This window comes from Enoplosus armatus, chromosome 2 (assembly GCF_043641665.1).
Source record: "Enoplosus armatus isolate fEnoArm2 chromosome 2, fEnoArm2.hap1, whole genome shotgun sequence".
Taxonomy (NCBI): domain Eukaryota; kingdom Metazoa; phylum Chordata; class Actinopteri; order Centrarchiformes; family Enoplosidae; genus Enoplosus; species Enoplosus armatus.
This window is the reverse complement of record NC_092181.1, coordinates 19,467,283-19,483,708: the sequence shown is the minus strand read 5'-3', so window position 1 is coordinate 19,483,708 and position 16,426 is coordinate 19,467,283. Positions and strand designations below refer to the sequence as shown.

At 40.5% G+C, this 16,426-nt stretch overlaps 1 protein-coding gene across 1 annotated transcript; it reads left to right on the top strand.

Annotated features, from left to right (window-relative positions):
* The first annotated feature begins 1,543 nt into the window (after positions 1–1,543).
* rnf150a (ring finger protein 150a) lies at positions 1,544–16,078 on the top strand. The gene is made up of 7 exons (XM_070921488.1): positions 1,544–1,997; positions 10,941–11,191; positions 12,117–12,188; positions 12,408–12,490; positions 12,669–12,765; positions 12,934–13,147; positions 15,963–16,078. The coding sequence occupies exons 1-7, from the start codon at positions 1,544–1,546 to the stop codon at positions 16,076–16,078; spliced, it is 1,287 nt and encodes a 428-aa protein (XP_070777589.1).
* The last annotated feature ends 348 nt before the right edge of the window (positions 16,079–16,426 follow it).

The following is a 16,426-nucleotide window of genomic DNA, read 5'->3' as shown; positions in this document are numbered from 1 at the left end:
TTAATAGTTAATAAATAATTTACTAATGTTTATCAAATCAGTAATGATACCTTAATAAAACGCCCTTTAGACTGCCATGTTTGCAATTACAAGCAGGTTGTATCTCACTAGTAAATCTGCTAGATAAATAAACAGAGCCTGTTATGGAGGTAGACACAACCTGGCAATGCAAAAAGTCTTCTTCATGCAAATAACAGCTTATTACTGATGAAAGCATTAATGAATTATTTGTTTCTTAAATAAAGTCATTAGTGAAAACTAGCTAACCCTAAGTAGACTCTGCCTAGTAAAGGACTGCCTACCTTGCTGAGAATTAACAATATAAAATGGTTTCTAATTAGTCTAGTTTTCCAGTACTTCACAAGTCAATTAATAAAAATATATTTACTGTGCCAACAAGTTTCTAGACATCTCTGAGTAAGTTGGCATATCTGTTTTCCCTACTAAATTACTACAAATTTTACACCAGATGTTAGCACTGTTATTGATACTTGGTAATGCAAGTTATAGTATCACTGTTCATATATTAAAATATATTATGTAAACAAAAATGACTGTACAAAGTGAGGGAAACAGCCTTGCGAAAAGCTATCATACAGTTGTTGTATAGACACTGGAAACAATTCCACCTAAGCTTACAAACGTCTTAGATCACTAATGAACCTGGTCTTTGGTGGACTCAAGCATCTCTCTGTAGAAGGCTGATCAAACCTCTTTCATTTCATTTCATGAGATGTTGCATCAAATCTGTCATGCAGAATGGGTGGGGTTGTTTGTTTTTAGAATAAAAGACAAAACAACAGACAATTAGATGGAATATGATGGGCAGACACATAAGTAAATGGAATAACACCAAATACAATTTAAAAACATTATTTAAATTGATTTAGTAATTTTTGCAATTTTTAAATGTTACTATTAATTCGTAATTTAAAAACATAATAACACCACAGAATAATTCTTTGGCTAGATTAATGATAATTTAATATTTTTTTTACCTTGATGTATCAATGAATAGATTATTATAATTAAAAATATTTCTTCTTTGCTTTTAAGGCACAAATCAACAAAATAAATCCAGCACTTCCAGTTTTATCTCACACATCACGTCTTATAATGAACAACGTCTGACAAAATGCAATAACAATGCAAGCCCGTTCATTGTTCAGTTCTTCGGCAGTGGTTTACATGATTTATGATGTTTTAGTTTCTCCACATGCTACTGGGCGTCACGGCCACCTTTTCCACGCCCAGGTCACGTGCCTCACGATCGTTGAGCCAATCCTGAGCTAGGAAGGGAAACAGCTGACGGTGAACAACAACACACAGCGCCGTCGTCTTTTCCTGCAGGTGGTGGTGTGTAGTAGACTCCTGCACGCAGCTCGCAAACTCTAAGGACACCTCGTGTGTGAGGGCTGGTATCTGCCTCTGGCTGTTATGCACTTTGATTAACCTGTGCGTCCTGTTAAAAGAGGGACGTGGTGCGAGCTTTCCAGTGAGGACGAGACCCGGAGCTCGTCATCCATCCCAAACCAGCCGCACAATGGCACCGTCCCTCATCCGAGCTTGCCGCAGTCTGGCTCTCTCGACGTGGCTGCTGTCGTTTTGTTTCGTCCACCTGCTGTGCCTGGACTTCACGGTTGCAGAGAAAGAGGAATGGTACACGGCGTTTGTCAACATCACCTACCTGGACCCCGTCACTTCGGAGGTCAAGACAGAGAAAACCGAGTGCGGTCGGTATGGCGAGCACTCGCCCAAGAAAGAAGCCAGAGGTCTGGTCCTGGTGCCGTCCCCCTCGCAGGACAGACAGGCGTGCGACCCGAACGTCAGGTTCCCTCCCGTTTCTCACAACACCGCCTGGGTGGCGTTGGTGGCTGCGGGGAATTGCACATACCGAGAGAAAATCCGTAACGTTGCAAACCTCAACGCCTCTGCGGTTGTCATATACAACGTGGGCTCCAGCAGTGCCAACGACACCATAACTATGCCCCATTCAGGTAAGAGCGCACCTGTCAACCTGCAAGAGAAGTCTCATTTTTACAGTCTTTGCCTTCATGACTCCTGCCCAGTCGAGTGATGGAGGACTGAGAGTATAATTGTCACAAAGTAGTTGCATGTTAAGTGTTGGGCACCTCTGGACAAGATTAATGGGTTTCATTCCCGCTGCTGAAGTCCCAGAGCTCCTCTGCATCTGTGTAATCAGCTAAATAATCAATTCGTTTTGTGGTAAAGTAGAAAAGTGCACTGGCTCCCCAAGCAAGTGGACTGATGCACTGTCTGTGACCGGCTGTAGGTCCTGCTGAAGTTTTTTCTCAAATGTGGGTACAACCTTTGAAATCTGTGTCATATATCCCACCTGGACTGGGTATTATTAAATATTATATTAGTACCACTTAGATACCTGAGTTTGTGCAGATGCCAGAACTATATCCTTACCTTACTTTAAGAGATATGGACATGTTTTTCCTTCATTACCTTTTTGGTATTTGACAAAGGAAGGCCTATAGTTATCAAAAATTTAAAGGTGGACAACTATCCACTTAAAGAATAAGATTACAAATCTGACCACACGCTTGGTGCCAAACAGTCAATTCCCAACCTTATATACCAGAGGATGCAGCCTCTAAAAATCACTTTAAACTACATGTCACTGAACGCACAACCTCCCAATTCCATTGAAATTCTGTTCACTTCAGTTTATTTTCCGTGCTTAATCGGGAAAAAAATAATCAACTAATTGTGGAGAAGAAGAATAACGTGGTGAAGCACAAAGGCAGTAGCACACAATTAGAATATGAATTAGTCTTCTTTAACGCAATGCTGATCGAGGCACTCACAAAGGCTGACCGTTGACCACAATGTCAATTTTCCCACTAACCGATAAATAAGAATACCAAATGTTTTTCATTCATTACAGCGCTACCATGTGCCCAGTTTTCTCTGGTGGAGTTTACCAGCTATTCTGTACAACTGTGCAAATGCAGTTGCTTAAAAAACATTGTTCCATAAGTGCTCCTGATTTATTACTAAGCGATAAATGACAAATAAAAGACAGAGGTGTTCATAACAAACAGGGAAATGCTTGTAAGGGATATGTGCCAAGAAAGCCCACAGATGTAACAGCCTAACTTCACTCATTTGTTGAGCATAGTGAAACTGTGAAAGTGAAATAGTGAATTGTGCAAGTGTTCAACATGAATATGAATTTATGAATTAAGAAAGGAACCACTGCAATCAACATGTAATGTAACAGAATTTTGCAGACAAGCAGGTAAATGGCTTTTCAGGATCTTTAAACACAGTCAATACGTCGTCGAAGCACACATTTAATAACTGAAATGTGTAGATAAACCTTTGTATGAAATGTCCTGAAAACACAGACCTCAGAATCAACTGTCAGGTTTGTATATGGAGAGTCACATTTCCTTTCCTTGTTTGCTGGAGGCAGTGCAGGTTGATGCATAGATAATAGGGCAAACACTTTGCTGTTTCAATAGCTCCAAGCAGAGTAATTTTCTTGCTACCTGTACATGACAGCGGTTTGTTGATTTGACCAGTAAATAAGATGTGCAGATCACAAACAAAACCCCTATGCCTGTGCAGGACAGACAGATGTTCAAACAAAAAGCTTACAACGCCTGAACCTGACGACATAATGGCATAATGGTCATTTGAAGAAGTGTCACATGCATCTGTCACAATAAGCAGATCATTTAAATTCTATGTAAAGTCTCTAAAGCTTTTACTAAACTTGTCTGACACTTCAGATCAAACTTTAACGTACTGTTTTTGTAGGATTCAGTCATCTCTCATGCACTGCTCTTAGGAAGGTGAATGGAAATAATGACCTGGTAAGAAAGAGAACTTGTAGGACTCTGGGACTGAAGTCAGGAACTGGCCTAGATGGGCTGGAGGCCGCATGTCCGGGTAGTGTCACTTGGACAAGCTGCAGCTTTAAAATGCTATTTGCATGTTAAAGCGTCAACAACTTTACTCTCTTCATATTGCTGATACTTAAAGCTGCACTAATTAATATCTTTAAATCAACATTTGATCAAATGTCTGTGTGTAATGTCAAAGGTGTTGCTCGTAGTGATGAACTCAGAGAATTATCATCACCAGACTCCAGTTGTTGCTCTCAGATCTACAAAGCTTTTTGGCTCATTGTTTTTGTTTTTCCGGCCAGCAACTTTTACTGTTTTGTTTGCCAGAGGCAGTGCAGGTGGATACATAGACAATTGGACACTTTGCTGTTTGAATAGCTCAAGGCAGAGTCATTTGTTTGCTACCTGTTGATGACAACGTTTTGTTGATTTGACCGGTAGATAAGATATGCAGGTCACAAACACAACTGGTCATGTTTTTATGTGGTGAATCGAGAAATCTGAGACAAAGACAAAGTTTAGTTGAAGTAGAAGCCTTGTTAATAGATTATTTACAAAGATTGCATAGGTCACTGGGGAGATTCTAGGGGATGTTGAGGTGAAAGGATGCACAGTGTACATGCCCCTTACTAAGGGCAAAATTTCCACTGGGGATGGAGGAGACACATCCCCCTCACTTTTATTGTTTCAGGTTGATTTTCTTACTAAAGTTACTCTGAACATTTTTCTCCGACTGCCCTGCCACCATAAACCAGACGAGCGAAGATCTGAGTAAAAATGTTTATATGCTCATCCGAGTCTCCTCCAGTTATTACCGTGCGCTCAAAGCAATGAGCTAAACGAGCAGCAGCGAGTGGAGCCGCCAGTGCTGAACAGACTTTGAGTTTTGCTTTTCAGGCTACATACAGGTTGCCTACCTTACTGGTTAAGGTTGTTCGGGTTGCATGCAGCCTGAAAAGAATACCATCAAACACTACTCAGGGCTGAAGAAGACGTAATGCCAACTTTGTTGTCGATTAATATTTTTATTTACAGTTAATATTCACATAAAAAGTTGCTAGAATTGAACATCAAAGATAAGATAGTAAAGCACAGAGCTCTTTCTTGTAAAGATGCGAATATGACGTTATCTATTATAAAGTGTCATGTACACATGACACTACTGTAAGATGTTAAAGATGTCAGACAAAAATAACCACTTTCCACAAGCTGTACTTGTGTTTTTATGAATAATGTGAAGCCTTATTTAACTTTTGGGGATTTGTTTTCCTGTTGGTTTAATGATCCTCAAAGTCATAGATAATCATTTTTTTTGTTTAAATGCTCTTCATCAGCACAGATACCTGCTGACACGAGGGCTCGGATGCTGGTTCTGCTTTGTAAAATGGTCTTCCTTCTCATATTACCACTCTGCTCTCCTGTAGTTGTTTCTCCAAACAGAGCAGACTATCATGCATAGATGCAGTTCCTTTACCATTTCATCTAGTTTAGTAGTAAAGCTACAGCTGTCCTAGAGTTGGAATAAACCTTAAAATAAGGGTTAGGGTTAGTTTTTCAGTTCTCGAGTTCAATTCTTGATGCCCCCCTTAATTGTATTTTAAGCACAGCTTTTTTCCTAACTAATGAGATGTTTTGTTTGTGAGAGTAAAAGTCAACTTTTACAGTAGCTGTGAGAAGAGCCTTGTTTTCTACTTGCCTTGTATTTCCATTGGAAATGGGCTCTCAGCTTGGTGCTAGTTTTCATAAAGGTGTGGCTGACCGGACCACTGCACTTGTGCCAGACAATAGCACAATGCATGAAGGCTGTTTGACAAAAGGATCTGTACAGAAACAGACGTTCATACAAAAAGCGTACGACACCTGACAACATAATGGCCAATTGACTGCGAGACTTTTTTTTAACTGAAAGGTTCTTTTTGTACAGAAGTTTCGCAGGCACCTGTCACAACAAGCAGATCATTTAGATTCTATGCAAAGCCCTTAAAGTTCTTACTCAAATTCAATGACTGTCTGACACCTCAGACCAAACTTTAGCCTACACTTTTTATATTGTTCAGTCACGAACAAACCAGTAAGGCAGGTTTCAATGCAGTTTGCTGCTAATACTGTACAACTTGTACTTAAAACAGTATTTGACCATTAAACATCCTCTGTTCCTCCTCTGTTCTTGGAGTAGCAAACAAAGGCTCCAGTCCACATCACTGCGTTACCTGCAGCAAAACATAAAAAGCACCAGCCTATTTTAAAGACTTGCCCTGCTTCGAACCATGACATAAATATAAACTGAGACACTTTAAGAGACAAAAACAGCAGGAGAGGTGTGATGATAAAGCTGATAGAGACGAGGAAGGTAACAGAGAGTCCACAGTGAGGAAGGAACGTGTCTTAATGTGTAGACTGAAAGTGAGGCTGCCAAAGAAAGAATGGAGCACTTTCCTGTCCAGAGCCAACACAGCTGGGCTATAAAATCCACAGTTGCCAGAGCCAGAAACCTCTGACAGCTTGGCTTTATTTAACCCTTCCATCCCAACAATGAGTGGTGTCAAAGTCATGTTCAGGCTTGGACTATAAAGCCAGGTCAGATACTGTTTATCAAGTCATCACTGTGTTGATCTGGATGAAGTTTTAAACTTAAATCTCCTCCTGTCAACGCTCCAGTGAACCTTATCACTGGCATCACTTGGACATTCAACGACGTTTAATCTCCTAGATGAGTTGTACAGAAATAAAGGAAATATGCTTGTTGGCTTTCTTGCTTGAGAATTAGACACCATTGATACCACTCTCATACCTGTACGGTAGAAATGTAGCTGAAGCTAGCAGCAGATTAGCTTAGCTTAGCTTAGCTTAGGGCAAAGCCTGGAAACAACGGGAAACAGCTGGTTCTGTCCAGAGGTAAAAAAAATGTTTTAAAAAAAGCCTACTGCACCTCTCATTCATTTTTTAATCCGTACAAAAACCGAAGTGTAAAACAACATTTTGCTGTTTTACGGGAGGATTTGTTCCAAACTATTTCTCTGCCGTAGAGCAGTAACTTCCTGGAGTCTGTGCTGGTTGCCTGGCAACTGCTCAGCACCAAGTAATAGTCCGGGACGTAACCCCCGTAAAACCACAGCGTTTTGTTTTTAATTAATCAAGTAAGATGTAACGTGTTAATTAATTACCTTTAGAGGTGCTGGTGGGTGGATTGTGTTACCGTTGGACAGAGCTAGGCTAGCTGTTTCCCTTTGTTTCCAGTCTCTATGTTAAGCTAAACTAACCCACTGCTGGCCTCAGCTGCATGTTTGAGACCTTCTCATTTAACTCTCAGTAAGAAAGCGAAAAAGCTTATTTTCCAAAATGTCACTCTGAGGCTTTTTTTAGATATACTTACATGATTAAGTAGCATGATTAAGCCACAATATAGCCTTCTTTGTGTAACTGTCAGGTTCAGGTTTGCACATGGCTGTTAATAAAGAGTTTACCAGTTAATTCTGCGGTAATCTGTGCCTCAGTGTCATCCACTCTGCAGCAGACTAAAAAGCCTGCTAATGAAATGAACACGTTGGTGTCCCCTGAATTAACCCATTCGGTATTAATTCCTCTTTGCTTCCACATCTTTTCACAAGTTCAGCCTCAGTCTCCGACATTGCCCTCCTGTTTTAGAAGCAGCTATTTTTGTCCTCTCAGACTGCGTCACACTGTGAACAGAAGAAGGAGATAAGAGTCAAGGCTTAGGGAAATCTTACATGCCTTGTTATGCCTCTCCTTACTTCTGTTGGCTATGGAAGCTGAAGCTGACCATACACGGGCATTTGTTAAAGTCCACAGAGTTTTATTCTTGACATCATTTGCCTTTTGACATGGGATAATGTGGTTTATCTTGTGTTCACAAAGGCAAACATCACAGTGATTTGCCCTCCACACCATATGGTCATGCTTACTGAAAACAGGTCAGGAGTGTGTGTATCTGAGATTAAACGGTGAGCATTCATACATTTACGTTGTCAGGGAGTCTTCAGAATTAACTTGTGTTATTGGGGATGAGAGGTAATATAGTTCTTAATCCACCTATTTTAAAACGTTCATTTTAGAGCGTCTGAAATGTGGCAGCTCGTGGCCTGAGACTCTGAATAGACCGTGGTGCTCAGCAGCGTATTACCATCTGTTTGCTGTCCAAACACAAGCATTTGTTTTCTATGTCATTGTTTGTATGAGGGTTTGCTTTTAGAAGCTCTAACATACATACACTGATTTTGAGGAAGCAGCCACCGTAAAACGAGGATAAACCTTTGTGCTAACATTGGAGATACTGCCAACTGGATTACTGTGTGACTGTGGGTGGGTAGGGATCTGGCTGTGTTTGAAGAGGATGCTACACATTAAGTACTTTGTACCCATTTCTACCATACCCATAACAAATTGTTAATTGAAGCATTTGTTTGATTGTTAAGAATGCTGCTTTTGCCCAAATATATTTACTTTATTGTGCTCTGAAATAAAGACTATAACCATATTCTTAAATTCTATTTGTTCAAGTATTTAAATTTAAAGTTTTAGCCAAGAAACTCATAGATGCCTGAGCTGATTCTTGCATGAGCATGAAAATAAAACTGTTTAAAAGACACAATTTGGTCTGATTTCTCAACCCTGGTCATATAAAATGTCAAAGCCGTGCAGCTTTTACAACAGACCTGTTACATAAACGGATTTATGAGCATGACAGCAATAATGCATTGCAGCCACAACCTGAAAATGTAGCATATCAGTTGGATTTTAAGCTTTTAACTCCTCTGGAAAACACAAACACCATATTTTCCTGTCAGTCTTGGTACCGCTGTGCCAGAAAATAATGTTAAAATAGCTCTGTGAAGATCTCTGTGTGTCTGGCAGGCTGCACAGGAGGTGCTGTTGGTGATGGCAGGTTGAATAAAGCTACTGTTTATGGTGACTGATAGACGGAGTGAAGCACCACAGGGAGCCACAGCCATAAACAGGCGGCAGAAGGAATATGATGTAACAGTTTCTCAGGCTGTTGATGCAGTTCCTGGAAACCTCAACCTACCACTGTATGGCTGAGAGAGTAGAGCCTTGTTATTCCCTTATTGTGTCTAGAAACCACAGAGTCGTTTAAGCGTTATGTCCCATGTGTCACTCCCCCATTACAGACAACTGTACAGAAAAGAGGCTGAGCGATAACGGATGTTTTGAGTCAGACAGAAGATGTAAATGTAATGGCGACACTATTTTTAAATTACAACATCTCTGTACTGCAGTTTTTGGTAACAGACTTATTCACCAATATTTAATAATATCAGCATCAGCTGGATCAATGTATTGGCCGGGCCTCTATTCTTTCTTTAGCTCTTTTGGGTTGGTATACTTTTTTCCTAGAACTGAAATAATTAGCCAATTAGATCAACAGAAAATTCATTGTCAGCAGCTTTAATAATCTACTAATTATTCACTGGTTCCATCTTCTCAAATGTGAGGACTACTTCTTTTCTCTGTTTTGTATCATTTTAATCTGAATATTTTATAGTTTAGACTGTTGCTCAGACAACACAAGACATTTGAAGGCGTGTTCTTGTGCTGTTTTTTTGTGACAATATGGACAAAGAAATTATTGATTAATGAAAAGAATAATAATCCACAGTCAATATTGAAAATAATAGTTGTAGCCTCAGTGAACATTGTGTCACAGTGTATAAAGTTCACAATATTTTTTAAACTCTGAATGGGTGTAGATGCATTAACATTTCTACAAAGAGCTGGATGTCTGTTAGCTTTAGAGGCAGACGGCAAAGCATATCTGTCCCTTATCTGAACTGTTGAGCGAGTGGGAAGAAGCACTGTCTTATCTAATGCTAATGCTAGTTTTTCATGCGCTCCCATAGACATCCTATTCTGTAAACGCTGTGTTTCTCCTGAACATCTGTCAGTTGAGAGATACTTGGTGTCTCTGTAATGCAAAAGTGCTTCATCGTGCACGACATGCAAAGCAACAGAAGGTCGCTGGCAGGAAGCCTCTTACAAAGAGAGCCAGGCTTTAGATGCTCTGTCCTGTCTAAGCTCCCGACAACCTGCCCAAGTTCACCCACTACTAGAGTCTGAACCAGCACCGGAGTTTCCTCACCTGCTCGTACTTACTTACTGTGTAAAAAGTAGATTCGATTTTTAAACTGTATGAGCATTTGCATATTCCTGTAATTGTTAAGGAACCTAGGCTGTATGCTGTAACAGCATTTTGGCATTAGTATGGTAAGGATATTATATGTTTTGGTTACTTTTGATGCCAAATAGATTTGTATTGTAAGACGGCTTGTAGTAATAAGCTGTAGCTTGTTTTGCCTAATTACCAAAAACATCAGATTGTTTCAATTAATCATTTAATTTATCTGCCGATTAACTTTTGGATTAATTCATTTATCGTTTTTCCAATTTTAGAATATTCTATCAGAATAGAATGAAAAAATGTCTGCTATAATTTCCCGGAGTCCAAGGTGAGTCATTCAGTTTACTATCATGTATGACGAGGAAAAGGATCCTCACATTTGAGAAGGTGAAACCAACAAATGTTTGACAAAAAAAAACAGTTGCTTCTTGATTTTCACAAAAATACATTAATTTATTTTTTCATTTTACTCATTTATGTAACTGTTTTGTTATATTTTCTGTAAATTATATCTCACTAAGTGCTGTTTTGAAGTTTTCTCCACACAATATATAATTCTGGGGGGTAAAATACTACATTCCTTTATTATGTTTTTATTTAATTTAATGTTTTTTGTCAAAAAAGGGTATTTTAAGATGTCTAAAAGATCTAAATCAGCCTTCAAGATCCACCATCTGTAATTGATGTGTGTAATAGATTAAACTGCTCTCCAAGTGGTTAAAACTCACAAATTCCCAGACACAATATATGACTTCAGTGTCTTCAGTGGTAGCTAGCATCTAAACTGGTACTTTGTGTGTGTGTGTGTGTGTGTGTGTGTGTGTGTGTGTGTGTGTGTGTGTGTGTGTGTGTGTGTGTGTGTGTGTGTGTGTGTGTGTGCGCGCACACGCACTCGCGCTCAGGTACAGGCGATGTTGTGGCCATCATGATCCCAGAGCCTAAAGGTCGTGAGATTGTGGCCTTGCTGGAGCAGCAAATCGTGGTCACGTTGCACATCACCATAGGAACCCGCAACCTGCAGAAGTACGTGAGCAGAACGTCGGTAGTGTTTGTCTCCATCTCCTTCATCGTTCTCATGATCATCTCCCTCGCCTGGCTCGTCTTCTACTATATCCAGAGGTTCCGCTACGCTAATGCACGAGACCGCAACCAGGTATGGCTGTGTGCACTGTGTTTAATCAAAGTGTAACTCGATGAGCTGATGCATTTCAGTCTAAAAGGGGTACTGACAGTCTCACTCTTGACATTGGCCCTTGCATTTTTCCATCTCTGTAAGGCTGTAAGGAGAGGCCACAATTAGCCTGACAGCTGGCCCAACAGAGACGAGGCAAACCAGTGAGCCAACTCCGCTTTCTGGCCCTTTGAGCCGCCAGTGCAAATACTTGCTATTGCCGTCGCTTTATTATGAATGACCGCCTCTGACGTTCTTGTGACGTCTGTAATGACAATTCATCATCGAGCCTGTTATGATAGGTGCCGGTGCCGTGACAACCATTGTTTGGGTTTTCACTTTGAATTATGTTGATTTATGTTGTACAAAGAATGCAGCCATATTGAACAAATGTATTCCCAAGGCAGCCAAAACAGTTAAAGCATGATGGTGTGTTTGATAACTATTTTAAAACTATGTCTCACTGATGCCCGTCAGTTCTGTAAATCTGTAATTATGGTCACATTGTTATAACATTAATGGTGTTTCAGTTTGTCCCTTGGATCTATTTAAAGACGTTCATTTCTAGTCATTGTGGTTCATGTTTTCAGTGGAGCTGTTTTATACTCTGATGTAGTTGCTTAACACACAGCCGGCTCTCCTCTATTGATTTCCAATGAAACAAATGTTTAGAAGTGAAACTGATGAGTCCCCAGCCTGCAAAGCGACACGTGATGTTCGATCTTGTGAAATTTCATAACGGTGCACATTCACATGAACTTGCAGGCTGATGTAGACCAATCAGCAGAATTTACTGTATATTAACAGACCAATCAGATACCTTCATACCGCTGAGTCACTAACGTTTTTTTGTACGCTATTAAAAACACTCTGGCCGTGTCAGTAATAAAGGTTCTTATGTTTGCAGAGACGTTTGGGAGATGCTGCCAAAAAGGCCATCAGTAAGCTGCAAGTACGCACTATTAAGAAAGGAGACAAGGTAAACGATGTTCCCACATTGCAAACAACATTCACTTCAAAGCAAGTTTATACAGTGAGTTTAAAAGTGTACATACCCATAGACATCGCGAAAAAAATAAGTGTTTTTCCGCGTGGAGGACATTATTCAAATTGTACTTATTTTATTTGGTATATTGATATATTTCAGAATTCACTGGTCTGTCATTTTGCATCTTTTCTATTTCTGTCTGTGTTTTAGGAGACTGAGTCAGACTTTGACAACTGCGCAGTTTGCATTGAAGGTTATAAGCCTAATGATGTTGTAAGGATATTACCATGCAGGTAAGGTTTGATCTTTGTTGTACATACTGTTGAAAACTTGAAAGTGTCAGCATTTGTTGTTTACATGAAGGCATAAAGTCAGCACATGCACCATGTCTACCAATATCTACACATTTCACTGTGCACTGCTTTTTGTTTTGAATTGTTTTATTTGTGCACTGCCTTCTTGTTTGGTCAGGCATGTCTTCCATAAGCACTGTGTAGACCCGTGGCTGCAAGATCACCGGACGTGTCCCATGTGTAAAATGAACATCCTCAAGGCTTTGGGAATCCCAGTAAGGTCCTTTTGTCCTTTTTTTTGCCTCATACATACATATAAAAAAAGGAAAAGGAAAATTAACTGCTCTCAATTCTCATTTCAAGACTAATCTAGCAAACCATAAAAGTGATATGAGTATACCATGCATGAGAGTGCCTCTAAAGACATCTTTGACTTGTTCCAGCTCAACGCAGACTGTTCAGACGATATTCCTCCAGACTACGAGACATCTGTCGGGGGTCCACCCACCAACCCCATCAGCGGGGCGAGTGAAATCACAGTAAACGAGAGCTCTGTGATTCTGGATCCGGCCGGAAGAGCGATAGACCTGCAGCAGCTCCATCCTAATGCGGAGACGGATCCTCAGGCAGGAGACGAAAGCCGCATCATCGCCAGCAGTGAGTACAGATGTCACGCACACAAAGAGAGTCAATGAACTGACAGTCAGTGAAAAGGGATTTTGACATATAGCTAAGATGGGTGAAGTTATCACCACCTGCTCTACTGCAAGTCTCTCTGTCCATTCTTTGTATTTAATCCAGTGCAGCCTCCCTCTCTGTTGCCTGATTTCCACTGTGTCCTGTGCTTGAAAATAGTTTGGGACGATTCTGCAGGAAGAAACAGATTTTTTTGCCCCCCAGAGGAAGCCAGGTTTCTAACGGTGTGCTGGTTCTGGTTTTATACTCCTTTCTTCACTCCTGTTGTTTGAGTTTTGTTTATTCTGAGGCCTAAATCAGGCCACCAGCCACCTGGTCAATGTTCCCCAATCCAGATCCTCCTGGGTAATACAGGAGGGTAAGAATAGTGTTCCCTTTCCAGAAAGGCCCAACCTAACCCACATACACTCAAAAACTTGTTATGTTAAAGTATGTTGTACATTTTAACACCTTAAGCAAACTCCTAAGGGCTGTTACTTAAACTAACGACTGTTAAACATCTGCTAAGTATGAGCGCTTTACAGTGCGAGTACATGCACATGCTCATACACGTGTTTTTTTGGCCGCTTAGCATCTGAAGCCAAAACATTTCCCCAGCACTGGGATGTAGCCAGAGTTTTAAAAGGTTTTAAAACACCTATGTTGTGCCTGGATGGAGCAATAAATAGGGAAAAGATTTGTATGTTTTATTTATTAGTTTTATTGTTTTATAGAAAGAACAAAAAAGAGAAAGCTCTGATTTTTACTAAATCTTCAAATCCATGAAACGTCAAATTCAGCATTTATGGATCGTACATAAGTCTGGTCCGTTGTGGACATTTTACAAGTTGCTTCTGGTCTGTCCAGCTTGATGTAATTACACTTCCCAGTGGTTTTATTGTTGTTCCCGCTGTTTTTTGATCACTCAGAAGTCTGGTTACGCTCTGTGTCGGGTTTATAATTAAACTTTTATACCGTGTTTGAAGACCTGGAGGAGCAGAGCAGCAAAGAAAAGATGAAGTGTCTGAGCAGACTGTGCCAAAGTCCTGCTGCTCAGCACGTCAGACCGGCTCCAACACTTCTACACTTTCTGCTTCCAGGCACAAACAGTATTAACACACACATAGTTACTGTATTAGACTCACTCCTGACAACCAATAGTGATGGACTGACAGTTGTAAGCCAAACACACATTTTTCTTTTTACTCCTTGCATGTTTCTTTCTTGCCTGCGCTCCTTCTTAATGCCACTTAAAGAAAACTTGGAACATGTTTTCCTACTTTTTGTCACAATGTTCTTCCTCTCATGGTTGTACAGAATCACCCAAAGCCATTTTAAGTAGCGTTCAGTGGATTTGTTAAAAAACAAAAAAAAGTTGGAAACAATATGACTTTCATTTAAAGGAGGGATTTAATAAGGTCAGCTACAGACTTTGGAGGGTTTAAAGATTAAATGGTTAATAGATTAATTGTTAGTTGCAGCCTTAGTAATACGTTTTAGCTACAACATCATGTGAATATTGTGCTCCATACTGCTTCCAGGGCACAGGAATGGATTCATTTTTTTAAGTCTAGTATTTATTCATCTAAATAGAGAACATAAAAAAAAAAAATCATTGTGATGTAGTACTTTCCAAAGTAAAGGGACTCTTCTTCAAAGCACTCAGAAGAAGAGTTATGTTTACTTTAGTGTGCTTGACAAGCAGTAGATCAGCTGGCCACAAGCAGGTATTCTCCTCGAAACTAATTAGTATGTCAGTTAGATGCGATTTGTCGTATGTCACAGCACTATTGAGCTAACAGAGACGATGTCACTGACGGGCAGTTAGAATGAGATGAACAAGCCGATCTGTCAGGACTTCTGCTGCTGTGGGTTGGCAGTGATGGAGGGCCAATTGGGTCGCGTCTTTAGCCTGAATAATGAGCGCTGTCGTTAATGGTTTTGCAGCCATCATTCTTTCCAGAGTCAGCCGTTTACTGGGTGTGCGCTGCAATCAGGGTCCCAGAAAGGTTTGTTGCTGTAACATGGGACTTGCTTGTTGCTGTCTGTTTTTTTTCTTGCTTTCTAACTATCTTAATACAATGCTCACATACCAGTGTGTACATGGAAAGAGTTATTGGCTGTTGTAATTATTCCTCCTCTGTGAAAAGATCCCTTCTCATTAAAAGAGATGGGAGGAAAAGATCCACAGTTCGCGATTCATTTAAAAAAGTTCTGTCGAAGCAGTCTAAAGGTGTCGGTATGATCAAAACGAACTTGTATGACGTGTTGTTTGACCACGTCTGAAGGCAAACATTTTTAATGAACTGCCACACTCGAAGGCAGGGTGACGTCATCAGACACGTTTCCATCCAAATTTTGCACCAATTTTAAACAATTTTCCCCAAAATCTGCAAAAGAGAAAGCTAATGAATGCATGTTTCCATTCACTACTCTTTTGGGAATATTAGGAGTTGAGCGCACCGAGATAAATAGCTGGTGGCGCTAATTCTTCAGTCGGGGTGCCATTGCAGAAGAAGAGGGTGCAACGAGATGACGTAATTAAAAGAGCGGCATTTAAAACCTCAAACAAACGAAAACATATTGAAAATGTGATGGAAAAATGCCATTTACGTTTGTTTCATTGATAATACGTCAGTGTTGTTTGTTTCTGCTGGCCGATGGCATTAAGCCAAAGAACTCACCTTTCCTCTAAGGACTTGACTATAGAATATTGTCCCTGTTCAGAGACACTGGTATAACTGCATCCCACAGTGACCTGTCAAGTAATGAATTACCTCCCTCTCTCCCCCCTCAGGTGAGCACCAGCCTCCGCTCAGCAGTGATTCAGACACGTCTATCATCATGGGCATGGAGGTAGGCATATCTGAAGTAGACCTGTCCATGGAGCAGGAATGTGAGGCCAAATCCTGAGCCAATCGGAGCTCAGAAAATAAGAATCACCAGGAAAGGGAGGACGAGAGCAGGAGCGAGTGATCGGGGGCCCCCAGAGATTTGCCACGTCCCTGGCCCCTGGAGGAAATGAGCAATACAACTTAGCAGCACGAAAAAAAACACCAAGTTCTGTCTTTACTGCGACCAGACAGCCAATCACAGCTCTCACATTGCGATGGCCCAGTTTTAGTCCATGTGATCCTTTCACATCCTTAAACCTAGCATCTGAAATACACATACAGTAACTGCTGAGATGTTGCAGCCCCTTCACAGTGCTGAGAAGGCAAAATTAGTTTCTCCTCACTCTGCTGCTGGACACAATATGAG

Coding starts and splice junctions, on each gene's coding strand:
- rnf150a (XM_070921488.1), top strand. CDS start 1,544: ATGGCACCGTCCCTCATCCGAGCTTGCCGCAGTCTGGCTCTCTCGACG. Junction 12,491..12,668: donor GTAAGGATATTACCATGCAG/GTAAGGTTTGAT, acceptor TTGTTTGGTCAG/GCATGTCTTCCATAAGCACT. Junction 13,148..15,962: donor AAGCCGCATCATCGCCAGCA/GTGAGTACAGAT, acceptor CTCCCCCCTCAG/GTGAGCACCAGCCTCCGCTC.